A 24,589-nucleotide genomic window follows, 5' to 3' on the forward strand; every position below is an offset into this window, starting at 1 on the left:
CACCGATTGTATGATTGGCCATAATAATTTAGGTGCTTTCCATGAATTAACTCATTGTAGCCTCCAAAGAAGTCCTATTATTATCTTACTCTAGAGATGAAGAAAGTGAGGCACAGAGCAGCTATGTAAGTTGCTTAAGATTCCACGGCGAGTGAGTGACACAGGTGAAATTCAAACCCAGGCAGTCTGGCTTCAGAGTCTAAGCTCTGACTTCTACTATATCATCTCCCCTCCTGGCTGGAAAACGGGAAGAATAATACCTACCTTACAGAGCTGAAGTAAGGATTAAATTATTATTATTAGTCCTCTGGAGGAGGTTGGCCGTTTTCTGATCAGTGGGATGGGGTAGAGAGTACATTTTGTCAATTAAGATCCACACATAATCCTCAAGGTGAAATAAGCGTTTCCATTTATTTTTAGTAAATTCAAAGTGAAGTTGTGTCTAAGCAAGGTGCCATAACAGTGCATTTCAGTGGAAAGAAGCTCTCTTCATGTTTGCATTAAATGGAACACAAGAAGGGTCACTCTGACTTCATTTCCATAGCTGACTCCTAAATAGGATCTGCAGGTCCACAGAGAAGCTTTTCCAGACCTAATAGCTCCTGGAATAGGTTCATGCACTTGAAATTCTTCCTTAGCCCAGTCAAGGTGACACATAAAGTTAACCTTCATAATTCCTATGGAGAATACTCACCCCTGTCATAGCCCATGAGATGACATACTTATAGGGTGACGACCTTCCATGTATGACTAAGACAATTTGAACAGCTCCTAGGTGTCAGGGTGCTCTAAGAAATAGATTTGGTAGCAAATGTTTTTTATTAATGAAGGATGGAATGGATAATGTTTATAAAATAGTCTTTCATGCTAAGTCTGAGAAAAAGGTATTCTAAAGACCAACGTCCAGAGGCCCATCCCCTTGTCTTTATTTCTTCTGCTCCTGCCCAAGGTCAAGATTCATTATCTCTCACTTGGATCCTTAACATAGCCTTCATTCTTTCTGATGTCCTGCACTCTCATGATGATGCGTCCAGGAGTGAATTTCTGTTTTCTATGCTGATGAGAATTCAATGAGCTTCTAGTATCTGTGGATTGGTGCATTTCATCTGCTCGGGAAAATGTTTGGCCATCATCTTCTTTCCCATTTCTCACTCGTGTCCTTCTAGGATTTAAATTAAATGTATATTAGACTTCTTCACTCTATTCATTGTGTCTCTTATCCTACATTTCTTTTCATAAAATTCACTTCTCCAGGCAGAATTCTGGATGATTTCTTTTGATCTGTCTTCTAATTCAATAATTCTCTCTTAGGTTTATTTCTCTTCATCGCATTTATCATCACCTAATGATTATGTTTAGCGTTGTGTTGAACGCATCCATTGAACCCTCAATTGTTATATTTTTTTAGTCCTAGATGTCCTATTTGATTCTTTTTCAAATTGGCTATGCCACATTTTAGGATTTTCTGTTCCCTGAAAATATTTTAAAGCTTATTTCTTAATTTTTTGAAATAAAGTAGGCCATAGTGATTATAGTCTGGGTCTCATAATTCTGATATCTGAAATATCTGTGAATTTGTTTTCATTGTCTATTTTTCCTTTGGCTATCACTTACAATGTATTTTTTTTTTTGCTTATGTGTCCACTTATCTTTGACTATGTGCCAATATATTATTGAAAAATTATTTATCGGACTGATATCAGGCATGGGAAGACAGAACCTTCCTGCAGAGAGCATTTTCACCTGCTTCTGCTAAATGCCTGGTGTCACTACCTGTCCAAGACCACTTTAATCCAAGTTCAGGGCTTGAAGTTCCTCGGATCACTCTGGTGATGGATACCTAGACTGCAAGTCCATGCCAGGGCTTGTTGCTTCTGGTTCACCATTATCCCAAAGGGGTAGCCACTTCTTTTCAGCTTAGAGTGGCTGGAGGGCTTATCAGATCTACTCAATGGGGGTGAGGACTTCAACTTTTGGTCTCTTTTCCCATCAGGCCGCCAAAACCACAGCTCAGTGTCACACTTCTTTCTTCTGGATCCACCTAATGCCCTCAGGCAAAAGTGGCTTTGAGTGCTGGGCTTTCCTATTTGGGTTTTTGCTTTCTTCTAGATTTTAGCCTCAGAGTTTCTTAGCACTTAATGAAGATAATTTCTTTTCACATTTCACCCAGTATTTTTTAGTTGTCCTCATTGCGATGGTGAGTGCAAATGACTTAGCCTGCCATTACTCGGAGCAGAAGTGTGCACCACCCTCCTAACTTCTCTCCTTGTCCCCAGTCTCTCTTTCCTCCAGTTCTTCCTCCAGAAAGTAACTGAAAGTTTCTTCCTGATGGTGTCATTTTCCTGCACAAAGCCTCCAAAAGCTTACTGTTGAATATAAGATAGAAATCAAATTCCTTACTTTGGACAATCAGATCTAAAACTCTCTTTCTGAGAAACTACTGTATAGCACAGGGAACTCTACTCAGTACTCTGTGGTGACCTAAATGCAAAGGAAATCTAAAAAAGATGGGATATGTGTATACATATAACCGATTCATGTTGCTGTAAAGCAGAAACTAAGACAACATTGTAAAGGAACTATACTGCAATAAAAATTAACTTAAAAAAAAGAAGAGATGGAAATGAAAAATGGAGTATGTGGAATAGGTTATGGAGAGAAAGGTTGAAGATGAAAAGTTCTCTGCCAGTCAATCAGAAAACTTTGAACTTTTTAAAGTGAGAAAATGATGTGATTTTATTTGGGTTTACACATGGCACATTTTGGGCAGTATGGAAATTGGGTAGGTGTCCTAAAGAGAATGTTTGCATTCCCCCCAAATCTATGTGTTGAAATGCTAATCCCCAAGATAACGGTATTAGAAGGTGGGGTCTCTGGGAGGTGCCAAGGTCAAAAGGGTGGAACTCTGATGAATGAGATTAGTGCCTTATTTAAGAGGGTCCAGAGAGATACTTTGCCCCTTCCACCATGTGAGGACATCTTGACAAGTTGCCATCTATGATCCAGGAAGTGGCCTTCACCAGACACCAAAGCTGCTGGTGCCTTGATCTTGGACTAACCAGCGTCTAGGACTGTGAAAAATAAATGTTTGCTGTTTATAAGTAAAAAAAAAAATACAGTGAAACTCTCCTTCTTAGCTTCAGTTATTCACCGAGGAGGTATTTTCTGTGCACTGAATGTGTGGCCATCATTAGGCCAGGTGCCACCTATTCTTTTGCTTCTTACCTATTTGGCCTCTTGCCTTACCTCCCAATCCACCTCATACTCTAGACAAACTGAAATATTCGCAGTCATGTGTCAGAGCTGGGTCAGAACACAGATGGGCTAACTCCTAGGTCAGTGACCTGTCTTCTACACCCTGATCCCATATTCATGTTTAATACCATTCAATGTGGATACTTATGTACATTCTAATAAATGAACTAGACAAAAACTCAACAACTACAAATTGTACTGGCTTTTTCATATTCCTTGCTGCCTTTGGGGCTCTTTGTCATGTGAGTGTGGGACGTAAGCTTTGGAAATAAATTCATTTTTGCCATCAAGTTTTTGGCCATCTCCATAGTCACAAGGACGCCTAGGAAAAAAAGAAAAAAACAGAGGCTTCCTTTTCCTGTCAGTTGAGACACTGATTGCAGAATTTGATTCCACGAATAGGAATAACCTGCTTCCAAACAAAACCATTCCCACATGCCGGTGGCTGCCTGAAATAACAGTCAAAGCTGACTTTCACTGGAAAAACACACTTATCTGGAAGTAGGCCAACCTGGAAATACAGTTCTAGTTTTGCATTTTGCCACTGTGTAACCTTGGGCCCATCCACCCTCCTCTAGGCTTCAGTCCCCACCCCTCCCCGCCCATATACAATTCAGATGCTTGGACAAACGGATCTGAAATGGCCTTTTCATTTTTGACAAGCAAGTATTGTCTCTACGAGGATGCCTTAGTGACCAGAGACAAGGGGTGCAGGACTAAGAGCAGTAGGGCTGAGCTCACCTGACCCACTGCTGTTGTGATGGTTAGTTATAGAGGGATCCCCCACGTAAGTAAGTGGGTTAGTTCCATGCGGATCCGCCACGTAAGTGAGAAGAAAGCACTTACTGTAATAGAAGGAAAAAGAGGGGGAAAGGAGAGGGGAAACGAAGGTGTGAAGATGCTCTGCTGGTGAAGAGAAGGAAGGAAAATAAGAGACATTTTAAAAATATGTGATTCTAAAATGGTAAAAAAAAACAAAAGAAAAAGAAAGGGGGTGCTGGAGAAGGGGTCAAGGTGGGGTAAAGAGTTAAGTTTTTAGCTGTACAAAACACTCAGCCACCCCAGGAAGTTCCATGCAACTAATGCTTTGCAACATGCTGGGCACAAGCAGTCCCAACTCTTTTCACCAAATACTGAAGGAAAGGCGAAGGGGGAGAATGTTTCTTTGAATATTCTAGTTGACCAAGAGTGAACCTGAAATTCATTTTGATTTCAACACTTTTACATGGCATGCCTCACGAGGTCCAGCGCTGGTGAATATGACTGAGGTTTATCTGCTCATTGCCCATCTGGCTTATGTGCTCTGAAGAAGCCTCTTTCTGACCTTGCTTCATCAAGTTACCTGAGATGGGAAGGACGAAGGGTAGTGAATGAGTGGAAGCATTTCCTCTTTCTCTGAGTTATTTCTATTCTACGTGGCAATGTTCAGGGTAGCGGAAAGAATAGAAAACCTCTAGCAAAAATGTAAGGCTTTTTTCCCCCCATGCTGGGCCAGAATGCTGGAGCGTTAGAGTGACCTGCTCTCCAGGGACTCACTGCCTTGAAGATCCGATACACTGACCGTTGCCTTCTTTTCCCCTTCAATGCTGTCAGCCAAGAACCCTCACTTCAACTGTGCATCCCTTAGCTATGGGAGGGGGGCTCCTGGAGCCCAATTTCTGTCCTGATGATGCGTCAGAGCCGTGTCACAAAACGCACTGGTTGCACCTCCTCTATGCCTTCCAGAGGACAGGCACTCTGGTTCACTGGAGGCCTGAGGGTCTGGGAATGACCACCAGTCAACTATGTCCTGATTCCTAAAGGTGTTCAGTACTTTCAAACTGCACATAGAGCCTGGGTCGTCAAATTACTTCTTTCACCACAAAAAGCAAACTCGTGGGCATACGCTGTTTCAAGTGAAAAGCATATTTTGCGTATTTGCAGAGGGGAGGCGCAGGGCAGGGTGCCCCACGCCGCCGACCCCCGGCCCAGCTCTCCAGCTGCCAAGGAGCTGGAGCTGCTGCTGACCGAGGAATGACTGCAGACGCCAGAAGGAGCACAGGGCTGGGCGGCACACAGCCTGTGCTAGGAGGTGGGAACGCGCATCTATTTGAAAAGCTCCTGGCGCCTGCCGCATTGGCTAAGCTCGCTTGCCATCAGAGTGGGCGGAGTCAGTTGTGCGCCGGGCCTCGGGCCCGCCCAGCGGCAGCCGGAAGTGCTTCAGACCCCGCACTGTCCGCAGTGGCCGGGTGAGTAGTCGGGTTGGTACGTGGAGTGAAGCTGCTGGGCTGCTGCTCTTCTTGCCGCTGCCAGGCTCAGGGCCGCTGGTCGACCCCCACCCTCCGCGCTCCCCTTGGCCTCGATGTTCTCACCTTACGGGCGGCTCTTTGCAGAAGCACGAGCTCCTCGCCCCGCTCCTCTTGGTTATCCCGCGCCCCCCCCTCGTCTCTCTTCCTCCCGGTCCGCAGTGGTCTCCAGGGTTCTTGGACGGTGGGAGCTATGGCGTCCCGACTTGCGGCGGGCCGCTGTTTGCCTACTCCTCATCAGGACCCTGCCCTTGGAGGGCGACGACCCCCATCCCAGCTGCAACTTCCACTTTGGCTTCTAACCTCTCCTCGCCTGATGTTCCTGACGTCGTTCTGGACTTCTTTGATTGGTAAGCGGGGTCGCCAAGCTGCCATGAGCTGGGAGGGCGGTGGGTGAGTGGGCGACCTCTTAGAAGGAGACGGCTGGAGCAGACGAGGGCCTGGGCTTTTGATCAGCTGCCCACGCGCGCTGCCTGCTAGCCAGTCCCTAGAGGAGTTGGTGGTCGGGCTGGGCACGTCCAGCTGCGATGGAGCCCCCTTGTTTCAGGCCCTGTGTTGCCGTGGTACCTAATAGCGCTGAAATGGCGGGGGTCGGGGAGCTACCGCCCCAGGGTCCACCCCTCCATCTCCAGGGACTGAATTCTCCTCAGCCAGGTATACTGACCCCTGTGTGTGAGTGCGCGGGGAGGGGGTGATGGTGCGGTGAGGGCCCAAGTTAGTATTCCGCCATGCTGAGTAGACGGCTGGTGAAACTGGGAGTGCCTCGAGCGGCCTAATCCCAGATTCTGCTGCCCACTCTGCTCCGCCAGATAGGGTCCTCTAGCAACAACCCTTGTTATTAAATGCACCGGATGCATTCCTGCTTATTATCCCTGAATAGTGTTTCCTTGTCAGCCAGCAGAAGGATTCAAACAAGCCAGTCACATCCTTGCTTAGGCACCCGGGTGTACCTCACCCTCTTAGTACTGCAAAGCCCGCTTCCCACAGACCCTTCTGGTTCACGCTGTTCCAGAATGCAACCCCCACGTGTCCTGCATGGCCTGCGATGTCCTCCTCTCCTGGCCTGCCCAAGAGGTGGGTCAGTGGGCCTCCGAACCTGTCCCCATAACCACCCAGAAGGTCTGGACCACTCATGATTAGATGGAGATAAAACCCACAGCTGTAAATTTACACTGCTAGAAATCTAAACTATTCTGACAGAATTTGTACAGAGAGTAAAGACAAAATAATGATAATAATAATTCCATGCAGCACAAGTGGCAGCACCATAGCAGAAGATGGCTTCAGTCCACCCACCTCTGGCTTGGGGGCCCAGTAATCTGCTGTGCCATTCTATTGCATATGCTTCTGTTGCAGTAGAAATCCTGATCATCCTAATGATAGGGAAAAGCAACCATGGCACTTTTGGGACGCAGTGATGAAATTAAACGCAACTTAAGCCAGAGTCCTTAAAACTTATTAAGCAACCATTGCCATAGGGGAGGCCCCTAACCCTAATGAAACTGATCTGATGCTCTCTGAAGGAAGAAATCTATAAATATGAGCAGATTAGAGAGGACACTGCCCACACACACACACACACACACACACACACACACACACACAGTATATCCAGTGACAAACAAACAAGCAAAAAGAATCAGAGAGAAAGCAATCAGAAAACTTGTACATAGAGGGAGGAAACAATTTAAGTTGATACAAAGGTCCACAATTTAATCCAGTTGGAAATCTAGAATTTGCTAAAAGAATTTATAGCCTGGTGAGACCTTTGTCCTTGGCAGACAGCTGTCTTCTCACTATGTCTTCATATGGCCTTTTCTTTGTTCAATGTGGGGAGAGAGAGAGCTCTGTGGCTTCTGTTCGTCTTCTTATAAGGATACCCCTCTATTGGATTAGAGCTCCAAGCTCATGACCTTGTTTAACCTTGAAGGTCATATCTCCAAATATAGTCACATTGGGGATTAGGGGTTCAACATAGCAATTTGAGGGGAACAGAGTTCAGTGCATAACATCTTTTTTTTTCTTTTTTTTACTTTTGGCTGTGTTGGGTCTTCGTTGCTGTGCGTGGGCTTTCTCTAGTTGCAGTGAATGGGGGCTCCTCTTTGTTGAGGTACACGGGCTTCTCACCGCGGTGGCTTCTCTTGTTGTGGGTGCGCAGGCTTCAGTAGTTCTGGCCCGCGGGCTCAGTAGTCGTGGTTCGCAGGCTCTAGAACTCAGGCTCAGTAGTTGTGGCACACAGGCTTAGTTGCTCCGCGGCATGTGGCATCTTCCCGGACCAGGGCTTGAACCCGTGTCCCCTGCATTGGCAGACGGGTTCTTAACCACTGCACCACCAGGGAAGCCCCATTCCATAACATCTTTTTTTTCTTTTTTTAATAACATGTTTATGGGAGTTTAATTGCTTTACACTGGTGTGTTACTTTCTGCTTTATAACAAAGTGAATCAGCTATACATATACATATATCCCCATATCTCTTCCCTCTTGTGTCTCCCTCCCTCCCACCCTCCCTATCCCACCCCTCCAGGTGGTCACAAAGCACCAAGCTGATCTCCCTGTGCTCTGCGGCTCCTTCCCAGTAGCTTTCGGTTTTACATTTGGTAGTGTATATAAGTCCATGCCACTGTCTCATTTTGTCCCAGCTTACCCTTCCCCCTCCCCGTGTCCTCAAGTCCATTCTCTGTTAGGTGTGCGTCGTTATTCCCGTCCTGCCCCTAGGTTCTTTATGACCATTTTGGGTTTTTTCTGTTTTTGAGATTCCATATATATGTGTTAGCATTACGGTATTTGTTTTTCTCTTTCTGGCTTACTTCACTCTCTGTGACAGACTCTAGGTCCACCCACCTGACTAGAAATAAGTCAATTTCGTTTCTTTTTATGGCTGAGTAATATTCCATTGTATATATGCCACATCTTCTTTATCTATTCATCTGTCGATGGACGCTTAGGTTTCTTCCATGTCCTGGCTATTGTAAATAGAGCTGTGGTGAACATTGTGGTACATGACTCTTTTTGAATTATGGGTTTCTCAGGGTATATGCCCAGTAGTGGGATTGCTGGGTCGTTTGGTAGTTCTATTTTTGGCTCCTTAAGGAACCTCCATACTGTTCTCCATAGTGGCTGTATCAATTTACATTCCCACCAACAGTGCAGGAGGCTTCCCTTTTCTCCACACCCTCTCCAGCATTTATTGTTTGTAGACTTTTTGATGATGGCCATTCTGTCAGTCCCTAACATCTTGATCTATATTTTGGGTATCTGTGAGGCAAGTGATTCCCAGAGTTCTTTACGTCAAAGGGGACAACATTTAGGCAATGACCCAAGAGTTTATAAAAATGTGAAGATGGGCCCATTTGTTAGCCGGGGCATCGAGTACTAAAATGACTGAAGTTTGGTCAATTGTGCTGACTCTTTGGTCCCGTCCTTTATCATAGGCATCTTGGTTAAGGGATCGAAAGCAGTAATATGGATGATGGTGACCATACCATATGTAGTGTACAATGCCCAATATTGCCCACTCAGTTGATTCCAAGGGGCTCCGCAGGTAGCCAAGAAGTCTGGGAGAGGGGTGTCTCCTTCTACCACTATCTCATCTGGCAAGGGACTAAGGACAGCTGAGGCCATGCCCTCTTGCAAGAAAGATATGCCAGAAAGCTATCTGGTATCAAGGAGGCCTCAGTAAGCATGCTGAGGTTTTGGGGTGCTGGTTCCATGATCTAAGGCATCCTGGGCACCTGGGTACAGAGGGTCACAGGCCCAGGGTCTGTGAGAACCTCTATTTTGAGGATGGCCCAGTATGTGGCTGACAGTTGCCACTCTAATGGTTTATAATACAAGGCCAAGAAGGGCAGTTTCTTGCCTCAGTACCCCGTGGGCACCTTACAGCCATCATGTGTGGTCCAGAGATGCCATGGGGCATGAACAGAGGTTACTAAAGCCTCAACAATGAAGGAGCCTCTGGAGACACTACTGGGAGTGTCCAGTGATTTAGACTTGGACAGATTCTAGAATTTTTTGTTGGAAGACGCTTTTAGCGTTTTGTTAATATACATTCTTTTAGTAAATTCTTGATTTCTAATTGGATTAAATTATAAATTGAAACAAAAACAGACATAAAACGAGTTTATATATTGATTGGTTGATGAAAGTGTTGTAACCAGAGGCTCGCAGGAACCTAACCCTGTATTTCCCCTAGGAGCAGTGGTTTAGTAGTCACTGATTCATTACTTGTGGTGACTTTGTAGGACTTATAGTGAACACACACACACATTGCAGGAACTGATGTTCCTTGGTCAACGTGTGGGAGTACATTAGGATGACAGTGATGCTCAGGGCCTGGTTCCCATTCCCATGCCCTCTGGGAGGAAAGAGCCCTGCTGAAGGTCTCAGGTGTGTTGGGTGAGCACATCAGAGAGCTTTGGAAAGCCCAGCTGTCTGCAGGGCTCTGGCTGGCTACTTGCGTATACTCAGCCAAGACACCTCCAGGCTGGAAATACATGATTAGTGAGAGAAACGCCAGCTCCCAGAATGAATGTCTTTGAGAAGACAGCCTTGAGGCCTAAGAGTGTGAAATGACTTTGTTGGGCGAGGGCCAGAAGGTTGTCTCTCTGTGTCAAGCCATATGCCCAGTTCTAAAATCAGAGGTGTACAAGAGCAAGGTTGACATGGATATGACAAGAAAATGCCCAGGTGGGGAAATGTGACTTTGTGCTAGAGGCCGTAGACTTGTTAGCTCAGCTCAGGAGGGCACTGAGGGTGGAAGAGTACTTTTCCTGGGGCAGTCAGCTGCCCCTGGAAGGACAGCCACCGACCTGGAGAGCTGTGTCCATTGCTGATTACAAACTGGGGCTCTTTAGGGGGTTGAGGTAATGCATTTTTCTGAGGGCTGCCCCCTGCCTGCTTCCTCTCCTCTCCACTTCCCAGAATGCCTGCCCCCACTCCCGCAGCCCCTCATCCTGCTTGGTAACGTGGACCCAGTCTTTGTGCCCCATCCTCTGGATAAAAGCTGGGGCGGGGGAGGAGGAGTCTGCCTCACTGTGTGCTTCTGGCTGACTCACCGTGGGGAGAGAAGGGGGTGGGGAGAGAAGGGGGTGGGGAGAGAAGGGGGTGGGGGAGAGAACGTGTACCCATACGACTATACATGTCTACATGTGTGCAGGAGAAGGGAAAGCCCTGGAAAGGTGACAGCTGCGCTCTTCTCTGCTGCTTGTCCTCTGGGAAACAATGTGGCCTTTACTGATGACCAGTGACTTCTCTGTTTCAGCAAAAACTATGCAAATGAAAGTGGTCCAGAAGGTTTTGGACAGGATGCTGATGGGATATGGTATCCATCTGACTCCACATATTGGAGGTAAACCGCTTATAGATGTTGAGGGCTTTTTGGTTTTTTTGGTGAAGTATAGTTGATTTACAGTGTTGTGTTAATTTTGGGCACACAGCAAAGTGATTCATATATATATATATACATATATATATATATATATATATACACACACACACACATATATATATATGTATGTGTATATATATCTCCTTTTTCATATTGTTTTCCATGATGGTTTATCACAGGATATTGAATATAGTTCCCTGTTCTATACAGTAGCACCTTGTTGTTTATCCATTGTATATATAACAGTTTGCATGTGCTAGTCCCCAACTCCCAATCCTTCCCTCCCCTACACCATGCCCCCCACCGCCTTGGCAACCCCAAGTCTGTTCTCTATGTGTGTAAGTCTGTTCCTGTTTTGTAGGTAAATTCATGTGTAGACACCTGAGGTTTTTCTGTTGAGGAGAGCTGAAACACAGGAAGGCAGCCCACCACGTAAGCATACCAGTGGCCCTCTCCCAGGCTCTACAGCTTTGCCTCTCGAGATCCCACCTTCCTGACTTGCAGAGACCTGCAGTCGGGGTGCTCCTGGGCTCCCAACCTCCAGGCCTTTTGCTCTGACCCTGGAATTTCTCCCACTTCTCTGGCTTCACATGCACGAGGCCTTCTGCTCTCTCCACACTCCCTTGAGAAGGTCCCACACGTGAAGTACACTCCCTGGTGTGAGTGGAGGAGCACTACCCACAGAATGGGTGTGCAGGCCAGAGGGCGCTATGGTGGTCAAGGTAGAATTTTCTGCTCCATCTGTCAGGCTCTATGGGGAGGGCAGTTGAGCACACCTTCTGTGCACCCTGGGTACTCACCATATAGAGTTTCTTCAAAACTGAGCATGTGATCTCTGTCTAGTCTACGTCACCTACCCGGGACCCAGGTGCTTGCCCCTCTGTCCCGCAAGCCTTCAACTCCCACCAGGTTGGTTGTATTGGTTCTACCTCCGGAAAACATCCCAAGTCTCTTCTTATCTCTCTGTTGATCATGAGCCACCCCCAGATCAGGCCTTGGGCATCTTCCTACTGAATTTCTGCAACAACTTCCCAGCCTCTCGTCGCCCTAATATTAGTGTTGGTCCCTCTAATCCATTCAGCACACTGCAGTCAGCATGGTCTTTATAAATCAAGCCTGATTATGTCAGGAACATCTGATGACTTCAGCTGTCCAATAAAACCCAAACCCTTTAGCCTAGCATTCAGATTTCTAGAGCAGAGGTGAGAACTGGCAAAGAAAGAGAAATAGAAACCACCACGAAGCCAATGAGTCAGTTTCTTTCTGTATTCCCTCCTAGCCTTCCCCTTAGAAAGGGCAGCTAGCCTGGGCCACACAGCTTGAAGTGACAGGAAACCTGCCCTAAGCCCACAGAACAGGAGTAGTATTCTTTGGCCCAGGGGACACCCAGGATCCCTAAGCCAGTGACAGAGAAAAGGAAGGGTACATTAATTAGAGGTTCTATGGGAGGTTGAACTAGATACCAACTCTGAGGAGCTAATGAACGCTCATAGTTCATATTTGTGGAAATGAATACAAGCCTTCTGAATATGCGGTGCCTCCACCCTAGAGAGCACACGGCTGTGAGGATTTGGCACTTGGGGGTGGACCAGTGAGGGCACCATTTGCCCTGGGAGCTACCTGGAAAACCAAGGCCATTGCCCTGGGCCCTGAGCTTTGGAGGTGGGTCCCCTGACTGTTGCTTTCCCTTTGCTGCATTGTTCCCTCCAGCGTGTGAGGGGATAAGGTGTAGCGCGCATGTTCCAAGGTGAGTGTGTGTGTACCTAGGGGCTGGGAGGCTGGGGTGGAGAAGGCAGAAAGCAAGCTCCTTCAGTAGCCTTACGTTAGAAGGACAGCAGTGGCTCTAGGTGGGGACCTTAGGGAGGAGAGCGAGGGCTAGAGGGCTGGGTATAGGGGAATTCAGGTGTTAGAGCACAGCCCCTGCCCCTTGTATGATATCGTTTGGGGCAGTGGGCCCAAACACTGGTCGGTGTCAGGGAGTAGCTGCCTCCTTTCCTCCTTTCCATGTTCTCCTATATCTCAGCAGAGACTTAACAACCACAATTTAAAAACACCAAGCACATTCTCCCATTGTTTTAAGCAAGATAGCATCTCAGCAGGCATCCAGGGCCAGAAGGAGGGAACAGGGCCGAGGGCCAAGCTCTGGGGATTGTCAGGTGTGGAGAATCTGCATTATCTCTGAGGCACCTCATCACCATCTTTCAGACTCTGATCTGTTTACACCTGCTGCCTAAGGTGGGAGGGGGTGGGTTACATTACTTTTTTGGAATGCAAACCTGGGACATATGAGACAAACGAGGTCCCTGGATAGATTTGGCCAAATATTCGATGAAGAGGGGAGTGCAAGAACAACTTGAGACTTTCTTTATACAGAAGGGGGCACCGCAGGTGCTAAGTCTGGGGATGTCGTGTGTGTGTGTATGTGTGTGCACGTGTGTGCACGCACGCGTGTGAGTGTGTGTACTTGGGGAGCAGGGAGGACAGTAGGTGGGGTAGTTGCTCTCTGAATGGAGTGCGTGGCAGGGCTGGGGGAAGCGGAGAACAAAGCCGAACACTTTGGGGCAAGGTGTGTGTCCTAGGAGGTAACTTCCCTGCCTGGCCTGCAACTGCAGCATGCTCTGGAGAGGAAGGAAGCTCAGCCCAGGGGGGCAGGAGAAGAGGAAGGTGAGCATCTGCCAGGGGCCCATAGGTACCACGGGAGCAAGGTTAAAGTTGCTGGGGGTGTCTCGCTGGGAGAAAAGAGCACCTGGATAGAGATTTGCAACTTGATTCTGGAAGAGAGTGAGACTCTAGCAATCAAGGAGTGAACATACCGGCTTACATTTTGAATTGCTTTAATTGAAGGAAGAAAGAGGCAGCAGGAGAATGAGAGCTGACACTGGACAGAGTTGAGTAGAGACGTCAGGACAGAGAGGATGAGGGATGAGGGTAAAGAACAGTGAGGACAGGAAGGAGAACACTGCCTAGAGATAAGTGGTAGTCTCAAGAGCACTCAAAACCCATTCGAACCATTGCCTGCTCCACGGGCAAGTTGAGCCGAGCCCATCCCCAGGTCTGTGAGGTTATCAGCGGCAAGCAGGATCCAGGCGGTGGCACCTACCCTGGGAGAGTCACCTGCCATCACACCTGTTCCTCTTCTCAAGCAGGGCTTCGGGGAGAATGGGCCAAGGGCTTCAGAGTTTAGGGACCCCTAGATCTCCCTGTGAGGCCTCCCACTAGATTGAGTCGAACCTCTCTTTGTGTGTGAGGTGGAGGAGAGCCTCAGGGTTTAACCCGTTCTTCCTCTTCCCCCACAAGTTCGCAAGCAGAAGCCTTGGGAACTTTGTCCTGTTCAGGTTCAAAGAGGAGCTTTATTTTCCCTCGAGAAGGAAAGGGCAGTGAGAAGAGGTGGAGGAGGAGCCGGGGAGAGCTAGTAAAGCAGCTTCCCTCTGGGCAAGAGAACTGGAAGCCACAGTGTTGTGAAAAGCAGCTGCCTGAGGGCGTCGCCCAGCCCAGCACCTCCTATGACACAGGCACTCCCATATTGTGCAGTGAAGGAATAAATGAGACATTTTTTATTCTTCCTCCCTTCGCCTTTCCTTTGAACGCTGAACCTGTGATAGACACTAGGGAGAGAGAGACGTTGGAGCAGTGAAGTTCAAAGAGGAAGGGAAGTGGTTACCTGCACAACTTTTCTTGCCTTCCTGAGCTCATCAGAGAGGACAGTGATAGGTTATGGAGCTGAGGTCATCACTGCAAAGATGGGATTTAGGCACCTTATCTGGAGGCTTCTTGTCTTAGTTCTGGCCACTATAGCAAATATCCCATAGACTGAGTGGCAACAACAGAAATTTATTTCTTATCCTTCTGGAGGCTGGGAAGTCCAAAACCAAGGTGCTGGGCATTTTGGTTTCCGGTGAGAGCGCTCTTCCTGGCTTGCTGATGACTGCCTTCTGGCTGTGTGCTCACACTGTGGAAAGAGAGAGAGTTCTGGCATCTCTTCCTCTTCTTGTAAGGGCACTAATCCCATCATGGGGAGCCCCCCCCATGACCTCACCTGAGCCTAATTACCTCCCAGATACCATCACACTGTTAGGCTTTCAACATGGATTTTGGAAGGTACACAAATATGCAGTCCGTAACACTTGTTTTTTTAATTTATTTTAGTTTTTGGCTGTGTTTGGTCTTCGTTTCCTGCGCGTGGGCTGTCTGCGGTTGCGGCGAATGGGGGCTACTCTCCATTGAGGTGCGCGGGCTTCTCACTGCAGTGGCTTCTCTTGTTGCGGAGCCCGGGCTCTAGGCGCATGGGCTCCGGTAGTTGTGGCACACGGATTCAGTCGTTGTGGCTCGCGGGCTCTAGATCACAGGCTCAGTAGTTGTGGCGCACGGGCTTAGTTGCTCCACGGCATGTGGGACCTTCCCGGACCAGGGCTCAAACCCGTGTCCCCTGCATTGGCAGGCGGATTCGTAACCACTGCACCACCAGGGAAGCCCAGTCCGTAACACTTTGAATTTTCCTGTTAGAGATGTATGGATACTTTAGCTAAGTTCGCACACTGATCACTGCTAGCACATAAGGCGGCCCCTCTGGGCAGATAAGTAGAACAAGTTTCCCTTCTTCTGGGCTGCATTTCTGTGCCAGGACACATGGCTTGATGAGGGGAATGTGGACTGCATTTCAGCTCCCGTTTGCTCTTTTAGCTGGGAGCCCTTGGACAGGGCTCTGTGCTGGCCCTTTAGGGTCCTCAGGATTCCACCGAAAGGGATGGAATTGCCTGAGTGGCACTGAATGGTCTAGAATGAGAAGTACGACCCTGGGATTGGTGGGGTCCCTGGCTCCCCGGCCCTGCTGGGTTTTGTTAACTGTCTTACACAGCTTCCATTCTCTAAAGGCATGTGAGGGGTGCAAAAGGTTGTAATAAAGGACTGTGTTTATAGGAACCCCTGTCCCTACATAGCACATTGCTGGGCCTTGTTCAGAGTAACCCTAAATGCTGGAGTCTGGGATTTGCCCTAACACAGAAACCCATTTACTTCTCAGTTGTCATTCAGACAATTATTCCCAGTAGAACTTTGCTTTCTGAAGCATTAGGCTTGGAGTAACACATTTCTGTCTTTGCAGCTCAGCTTCTGGGCAGTTATCCTTCAGGGAAGCCAGCAGGTTGAATCACAAGAGTCACACAGGTTTCTATAGCAGCAGTGTGATGTAATACACAGAGAATAATATGGCCTAGCTGTAGAGCTGGTTAAAGACAGCTTTGAGCCAATAGAAAATGAAAACTTCTTTGTGCACAGTGCCTTACAGTTCACTATATGGACCTGGGGTTCTGAGAAAAAAGAAACACACTCAAACGCATGCTCACACATTCACTCACACTTACACATTAAATCTGTAATGCGTATAAGCATTCTCACACATTCACTTACACAAACACTCACATGCTGACCCATTCACGCACAAATATAGTTACACATGCTCTTAACATTTTCACATCAACATGTTCACACACGTGGACATGCTCACCCATTTTTCACACAGGAACATGCGGGTGCAGTCACACGTAGACTCCTATACTCGCATTCACTCACACGTGAACATGCTCGCACACGGACGTACCTGCATAGCTACTGAAACAAATGTGCTCAAACGCATACACACTCACAGATCACTCACACGTGAACAGGTTCACACGTTCACACAAATGAACATGCTCACATGTACATGCATATTAACTCAGTCACACACAAGAACGTGCTCACACCCTGACAGACACAATAACATCCACTCACAAACTCAGTCACTCACACACAGACATGCTCACATACACTCATACTCACACATCCACTCACACACATGATCACACTGATGCTGTCTCACACACATAAAATCATACATTCATTCACACTTGCACATGAACATACACCTATCGACTCACAGTCATTCCCACACGAACACACTCACGCATTCAGTCACCCATAGGAGCACATTCTCACATTCCTTCACACGAATGAGCACACTCACATTAACATGCGTATATGCGCAAACATGCTGACACATTCACTCACACGTAGATGCACTCATGTCCAATCACGGGACACTCACACAGTCATGCAAACTAAGGTGTTAACATTGTCACCAACGTGAACATGTTCTTACACACAAAACTGCTCCTCCATTTACTCACACATGAACATGTTCATATGTTAATCCACACATGAATACAGTCACATAGTCACATTCATGAATGTACACATATTAACACACATTTCAGTACAATTACACATATACTAACATGTTCATTCCACAGATACCCATATTCACACATTCACTGAATGAACATATTCTCACTTTAACATACTCAAACACAGAAAACCTTACACACTTATTGACACAAAGGAAAATGTTCACATAAATGCACATCCTTATATTCGATCACACACACAAAGCTGCTCAGACACTCATGAGCACAAGCAGACATTAACTTGATCAAACAAACATATTGACATATTCACTCACATGAACTTGCTCACAGATCAATTCGCATGTACAGACACACCCCACATACACTTACAACTTCACTTAAAATTATACATCGTGCTCACATACGTAAACTTGCTTACACATTCAGTTGCACACAGGAAAAATAATTATACATCAATACCTTCACACACACCAGCTTTTTCATACCTTAATTAGTACATGTGAACATGCTCCCTTACATGCACATGCTCACACACCTAGATATGAATGAATACACAAATTCATTTAAACACACACAAAAACTTTCACACTTGCACATTAACATGCCCAAAACACAAACGTGTTCAAACTTTCATTTACATATGTTCATGCTCAAACACACAAGTATACTCAGACATTCACCCACACATGAACATACCTAAACATTAACATTCCCAGACACACAAACGTGCTCACGTTATTTCACTAACAAGTGGACACTCCCACTTTCACTCACATTCGCACATAAACACACACACACATTCTCATGGACTTACATACAGACATGACTGCACACTCACACACACTCCCTACGGCCACTCACACACATTCACACATGGACATGCTTTCACCTTTATTTAAAAAATAACAGGCACACACACACACATCACTCATGCATGAACAAGTTCACACACATGAACACGTTCACATATTCACACAGCTACGTGCTCATAAACACACATGCTCTCATGTTTATTTAAAAAACAGCATTCACGCACACCCCAAAAACACTCATGCACAGACATGGACACGATCAGACTTTCACATATAGACAGGATCATATTCACATACACAATCTCTCACATTCAAACTCACATACACTCACACACACACAGTTGCACATAGACATGCTCACATTATCACTTCCACACAAATGAATGCACTTTTAATCACAAACATAATCGCATTGACTCACAGAAAAGAACACACACATTAACATGCCCCTACACACCAGTATGTTTACATATTCATTAATACACACATGTTCCTGTATTCACTTAAACTTGCATTTAATAATATGCCCCATATATATGTGTGTGTGTGTGTGTATATATATATATATATATATATATATATATGCTCATGCATTTACTGACATAAACATTTTTTACATTTACTCCGACACAAATGTACAAAAAGACAAATACAAAGCATGCATTCACTCACATTCCTGAACATACCTGATATGCTTCCACATTCATTCAAACACGGGAACATGATCACATGTATATACTTACACAGTCATTTGCACACAAACATGAACATGTTCACATATGCACACAGTGAACCTGCTCATAAACTCACAGGTACCCTCATTAACACAGTCATGTACATGCATGTGATCAACATTCACACATACACATACACTCATGCATTGACTCAGAAATAGATGCACACATTAACAAGCTCACAAAAATGAACACGGTTACACATTCACTCACAGATGAACATGCTACCATCATGCACATGCTTACAAATTCACTCATACACGTGAACACACAGAAACACACATTACCACACTGACATGTGAACAGGCTCCATTCACTCTTACACACAGACATGATCACATACATCCACAAGTTACACGTTCACTCATATGAACGTGCTCACAGACTTACTCCCATTCCTAGATAGACTGACATATGCACACATTCATTCCAATACAAATATACTCAATTTAACGTGGTTATGCATTCACTCACCCACCCGAATATGCCTCACGTATACGGTGTCACTCATACATTTACTTACGTGCATCAGCCTACTCATCCTTAACATGTTCACACCCTCACATGCACAAACACTAACCTGTTAAAATGTCCAAATTCTTTTTTTCTCTCTCTACTGGTAGGTTTTTTACTATTGCTGACATATTAACTATACAGTTTTTAATGACTCTGCCCCTATTGGCACCAGCCACCTCCAGATGGAAATCAGGGAACAATTCACCCTGTGCAGCAGAGTGCCTCTATATGGGGACATTTTAGTTTTGCTGGCAGTGGTAAAATTAAAAGTATCGGATATGCTTGGACTTAAAGGGTAATTGGGGACTCCAAGGTCCTGGAAGGAAAGGGAGGAAGGTCTCAAATGCTAGAAGCTGGGTCTTGAAACTTCATTGAATCGCAGGCATGTCAATCCTCGCCTTTCAGCCAATGAGTTTAGCGCTCCCTATGCGGGGTGGGGGGGGGATGGGGGGGAAACAGTTCGCTGTTGACCCTTCGAAGTTGTGGCTCCCGTCAACTGCCTATCAGATTCTTTCCCGCCTTGTCCAATGGCCTCCCAGGCACACTTATGGTTGGCTGCTCCTCGGGCCCCTTCCCCCGACCCTTCCTGTCACGAGTCCTCCAAAGGCCACCATCACAGGCTGTTCCGCTGTCTGCCGCCATCTTCTCTGCCTCCTACCACCCCCGCCCCCCCTCACCCGCCCCGTCCCAGCAGGCTCTGCTGCCAGCAGCGACGCTTAGCTCGGCAGCAGCCGTTTTTGCCAACTAGGTCTAGCAGCCGGATCGCTTCTCTGGTTGAGGCACGGACTGGTGCATCTTTCCTGCCATCTCTGCCACAGAAATGCGGGGCTCAGCCACAGGTGGTCAGAACAGAGCAGGCAGTGGGATGGCCAGCATCCCTGGTTCAGTCCCAGGAGGAGCGGTGCGGGCAGAATGGCGTGGCAGGGGTCGCAGTGTCGCCGCCCATAGGGATTTACAGGCGGTAGTGCGAGCCCTTTGGGAAGAGCAGGGCGCCCAGCCCATAGTCCAGGAGGACTGGGGTGTAAAGCTGGTAGAAGAGCAGGAAGAGGAAGAGGAGGAGGAGGAGGAAGTGGAGGAGGCGGAGGAGGCTGAAGAGGACGAGGAGAAGAAAGAAGAGGTGGAGGAGGGAGACAGACACAAGGAAGAGGACGAGAATTATGTGGACAAAGAGGAGGAGGAGGACGGTGAGGAGGGCGCAGAAGTGGTCGCGGGTATCTGTGAGTTCCCCACCGCGCGGTTTCGGTCCCTTCCCTTCTAGATCCCGTATTCGTTATAAAGGCCGTATCCTGGCCCGGCCGCACGCCGGCCACGCGGTGGTTAGGCGCTGCTCTTGGGAGCCCAGGGAGCCGGGAGAGAGAGGGGACCAGATGCTGGAAGGCGAGTGCCAGGCAGAGGGCAACCCGCCCTGGGAGCCGCGGGAACCTGCAGAGGGGGCGGCATCCCAGAAGGCAGAGGAACCAGCGGCGGCAGCAGTGGAGGCCGAGTTCTGGTTGTGCGAGGTCCTGGCTGATAACTCCGAGTCCTGGGAGGCTGGGGCCTGAGGACCCGACGACGGGGCCGAAGCTGGCGAGGGGCGGCCCAGACCTCAGGCCCTTGCAGCCCCTGCTGGGGCATCGGCCTCAAAGGCAGGCCGCGCTCAGCGCTGGCCTCTGGCGGTTAGGCAGCGGGTCAAAGCTCTCAAAAACCGTCAGGCACGTTATGCACAAGTTGAAGCCCAATTCTCTAAAGACCTTTAGGATCTTGAGAAAAAGTATGCTGCCTTCTACCACCCGAGGGGCAAACAAATGGCATACCTTACTTTTGGCTGACGGGCTTCTAAAAACGTAAAGATTCTCAGTAGGATGACCTGAGAAAATGATGAAACGGCACAGGGGCACTTTTCAGTGGTTGAGGAATCAATGAGCTTCGCGGTAGAATTTGTCTTTAAATCGGGTGAACGTTTTCCAGTGACGTTCTGGCAGAAACATACAAACATGCTCTCAGGATCAGATGATTTCGATCCCTTCTCCAAAGGGCCAGAAGTAATCAGCAGCACAGTGTGTGAGATCTACTGGAAAGAGGGGGAAAATGTTGTGAAAACTGTCAAGCAGCAGAAGTGTGAGGGCCATGGAAGTGTTGTATCAACCAGTAGGAGCAGGGCCAGCTATTCTTTTCATTTCTTTATTTATTTTCTGACATATTTGTCTTCTCCAGATCCTCCCGAGGGCAGAGAACTAGATTCTGCTGCTGATGTTAAATCGGGAAATGTTGTCCACCACCTTGTGATGCCAAAGTCCGTATCATTCAACACTAAAGAAGAGAGTGAACATCGGTATGAAAATGCTGATGAAGAGGAAGAGGATGGAAATGAGAAACCAGAAGAAGGACCCAAGCTGGATATGGTCTCAGCAGAGGGCAGCTCTGGAGAATACAGGTATTATTGAATAGTGCAAGCATTCCTGACATATACCTGTTACTAACAGCTTTATGTTTTGTTTTGTTTACATCCTTAATCTACTTTTTGTTTATCTTTTTAACATCTTTACTGGAGTATAATTGCCTTACAGTGGTGTGTTAGTTTCTGCTTTATAACAAAGTGAGTCAGCTCTAGTATACCTATATCCCCATTTCTCTTCCCTCTTGCATCTCCCTCCCACCCTCCCTATCCCACCACTCTAGGTGGTCACAGAGGTCCGAGCTGATCTCCCTGTGCTATGCAGCTGCTTCCCACTAGCTATCTATCATGTTTTTAATAATTTTTGTAAAGTAAATAAGAAAAAATTGATGAAATTTAGTTTTGGAAGAACAGTTTAATGTTAATAATGTACTTGTATTCTAGATGGTATAGAAGGCAGTGTGTTCTGAAATGTATTTCATTTACAGCCACAAGTCGTTTGTCCTGTAGCTTTAAGACTACTACAGATGGGAAATTTATCAGACCTGGAAATAGAGACCTATATTTTTTTAGAGGTCTAAAATATAGAGACCTATATTTTTAGAGAGTGGCCACGAGGAGAAGCAGCTAAAGCGACCAAGCTGTGCTCTAGCTGTACCTTCATCATGTGGCCACAGAAATGGAGTCTCTTGGAATAACAATGCCTTTGAGAAGGTGACTGCTTACAAAGTGGTAAAAAGTTAAGAATTTCAAATAAGACTGCATTTCATGAGTAATTCACAAATATTACTTCAATTTAGATTTTTTATTCAAAAGAAAAGAAAATTAGCCATAGTAAGATTATTGGCTATCACTGAGTTGGTAATTCAGTCTTAGTTTCTCTTTCCTCTACCCATTCATCTTTTCCTTTCTCTCTCTCATCTCTCTCTCTCTCTCGCAGTATCACACTCTTTCTTTCTCCCTTTCTTAATTTTTACACCTGCGGATGTTTGATAACAGCCTCTTTCTCACTTTACAGTTACGGAAACCAGAGGTCTGGGAATATAAGGGATTTATGATTTGTGTAAGGAGCATAGGCTCTTAAGGTGGAAAGACATTTAAATCACAGAGTGGCCTTTCAAGAACAAAAGCTAGCATTTATAGTGGTGGGCAAGAGAGAGATGAGGTTGGTGTGATGAAATGCTGTGCACCCTGACAACCAAGGGTCTGGGTTACAAGAAGAAAACGTTTTGTTTTCTCCTTGGAGAGCCAACAGATGTTCATAGTATTGACTCCTATTTAGGAAGTCCCTGGTATATGTTATTGGTGTACAATTGTTAATTGACTCTTCTCCCACCCTACAGTTGGAAGGCATAAAAAGAAGTGGACAGCGAAAGAAAAGATGAATTTGTTCTTCACGGATATTCTAGTTTTCATTAGCCCACAATACAAATGTTGTTTCAAAATTCAACATCCCAAAATGATATTAACTGACATCTGACTTTATTCTTACCTCTGACAGATAAATTTGACAGTATTGTTCACATTGAAAATAAAAGCTTGTTTGACATGAATAAGCTGCAGAGTTGGGTTTTTTTTACCTAAATAATACAGACTCCAGTGTATCTTGGTTCTATTTATTTCGGCCCACCTTACTGTCATTGAAAGGGATTCCTTTCAACTATTTGGTAAGCCTGTTTGACATTCTTTTATAGCAGCCTCAAATAAATTGAAATATTAGATTATAAACAACTTGTGTGGCAATAGAGATGGTGGCCCAGTCTCTAGTATATGTTACTGAAAGAAACTGATGGATGACCTAGCTTGCCTGGAGACCAGATGGTGCTAGTGGCCTGCCATGGAGCAGCAGCATCAGCGTCTGCTGGGAACGTGTTTGAAATGCAAATTCTCAGACCCTGCTCTAGACCTGCTGAATTGGATATTCTGAAGGTAGGCTGCTAGCCATCAGGTTTTTACAAGTCCTCCAAGTGCTACTGAAGCACACTAAAGTTTCAGAACTGCTGCTTTAGAGCAATGGGGGAAACGTTTACTACACCCACAGTAGGACCAGCCTTAATTCACTGACTTGGTACTATTGCAGGTAAACTGAACAGGATGGTAAGATCTGGACTGAGGAAGACACTAGAATTCTCAGGAGTCTGAGACACAAAGACCTCCGGGAGGGATGTGTTAGTTTTCTAGGGTTACCGTAACAAATTACCACAAAGCAGGTGGCTTAAAACAACCGAAATTTATTCTCTCACCGTTCTGGAGGCCAGAAGTCTGAGGTCAAGGTGTCGGCAGGGTTGGTTCCTTCTGGAGGCTCGGAGGAAGGATCTGTTCCATGCCTCTCTCCTAGTTGCTGGTGGTTGCTGTCAATCCTTGCCATCATTTGGCTTGTATATGCACGATTCCACTCTCTTTCTTCATCTTTACATAGTGTTTTCCCCTGTGTCTCTGTTTCTGTGTTCTTTCTCTTCTTATAAGGACACCAGTCATATTGGATTAAGGGCCCACCCTAATCCAGTATGACCTCATCTGATCTTTATTACACCTGCAAATACCCTCTTTCCAAATAAGGTCACATTTACAGGTTGCGGGGGTCAAGACCTCAACATGTCTTTTGCGGGGACACAATTCAGCTTATAACAAGGGGCAAAGATTCAGTAGTGGAAGGGACGAATTGGTAAAGGAGAAACCTAATTCTAAAATGATAAAAGCATTATGATACCATGCACATATGAAGTTTAAAGACATGCAAAATTACTAGGTTGATTATAGATACATCTATTTGTAGTAAAAGGCATACATAGGAGTAATGCATACATATGTAGTATGCAGAAAGGTGTGTATGAGACCAATAAACTTATTTAAGACAGTGGTTAAATCTATAGAAAAAGACGGAGAATTCAGTTGGGGAGAGGTACACTGGGTTTCAATTTTATTTGTAAGCTTATGTTTCTTAAGACGGCTGATGGTTGCATGGGTGTCGCATTTTCAGACCTTTGTCGAGATCTGAAAAATGTCCTAATTTAAAGAAAATTAAAAGAGGAAATGGGCCTAG

At 46.2% G+C, this 24,589-nt stretch overlaps 1 protein-coding gene across 1 annotated transcript in view; it reads left to right on the forward strand.

The window, feature by feature from the left end:
• Positions 1-23,102, forward strand: part of LOC137216609 (uncharacterized) — a 31,867-nt gene extending 8,765 nt beyond the window's left edge. Inside the window, exons 2-8 of the mRNA XM_067722695.1 lie at positions 5,179-5,326; positions 5,380-5,483; positions 5,703-5,890; positions 10,803-10,889; positions 20,121-20,356; positions 21,366-21,585; positions 22,890-23,102. Of these exons, the coding sequence (XP_067578796.1) occupies positions 5,179-5,326; positions 5,380-5,483; positions 5,703-5,890; positions 10,803-10,889; positions 20,121-20,356; positions 21,366-21,585; positions 22,890-22,902 (996 nt within the window). The 3' untranslated portion in view covers positions 22,903-23,102. The remainder of the gene's footprint in view (positions 1-5,178; positions 5,327-5,379; positions 5,484-5,702; positions 5,891-10,802; positions 10,890-20,120; positions 20,357-21,365; positions 21,586-22,889) is intronic.
• Positions 23,103-24,589: the final 1,487 nt, after the last annotated feature.

The sequence above is a fragment of the Pseudorca crassidens genome, chromosome X (genome assembly GCF_039906515.1).
Source record: "Pseudorca crassidens isolate mPseCra1 chromosome X, mPseCra1.hap1, whole genome shotgun sequence".
NCBI lineage: Eukaryota > Metazoa > Chordata > Mammalia > Artiodactyla > Delphinidae > Pseudorca > Pseudorca crassidens.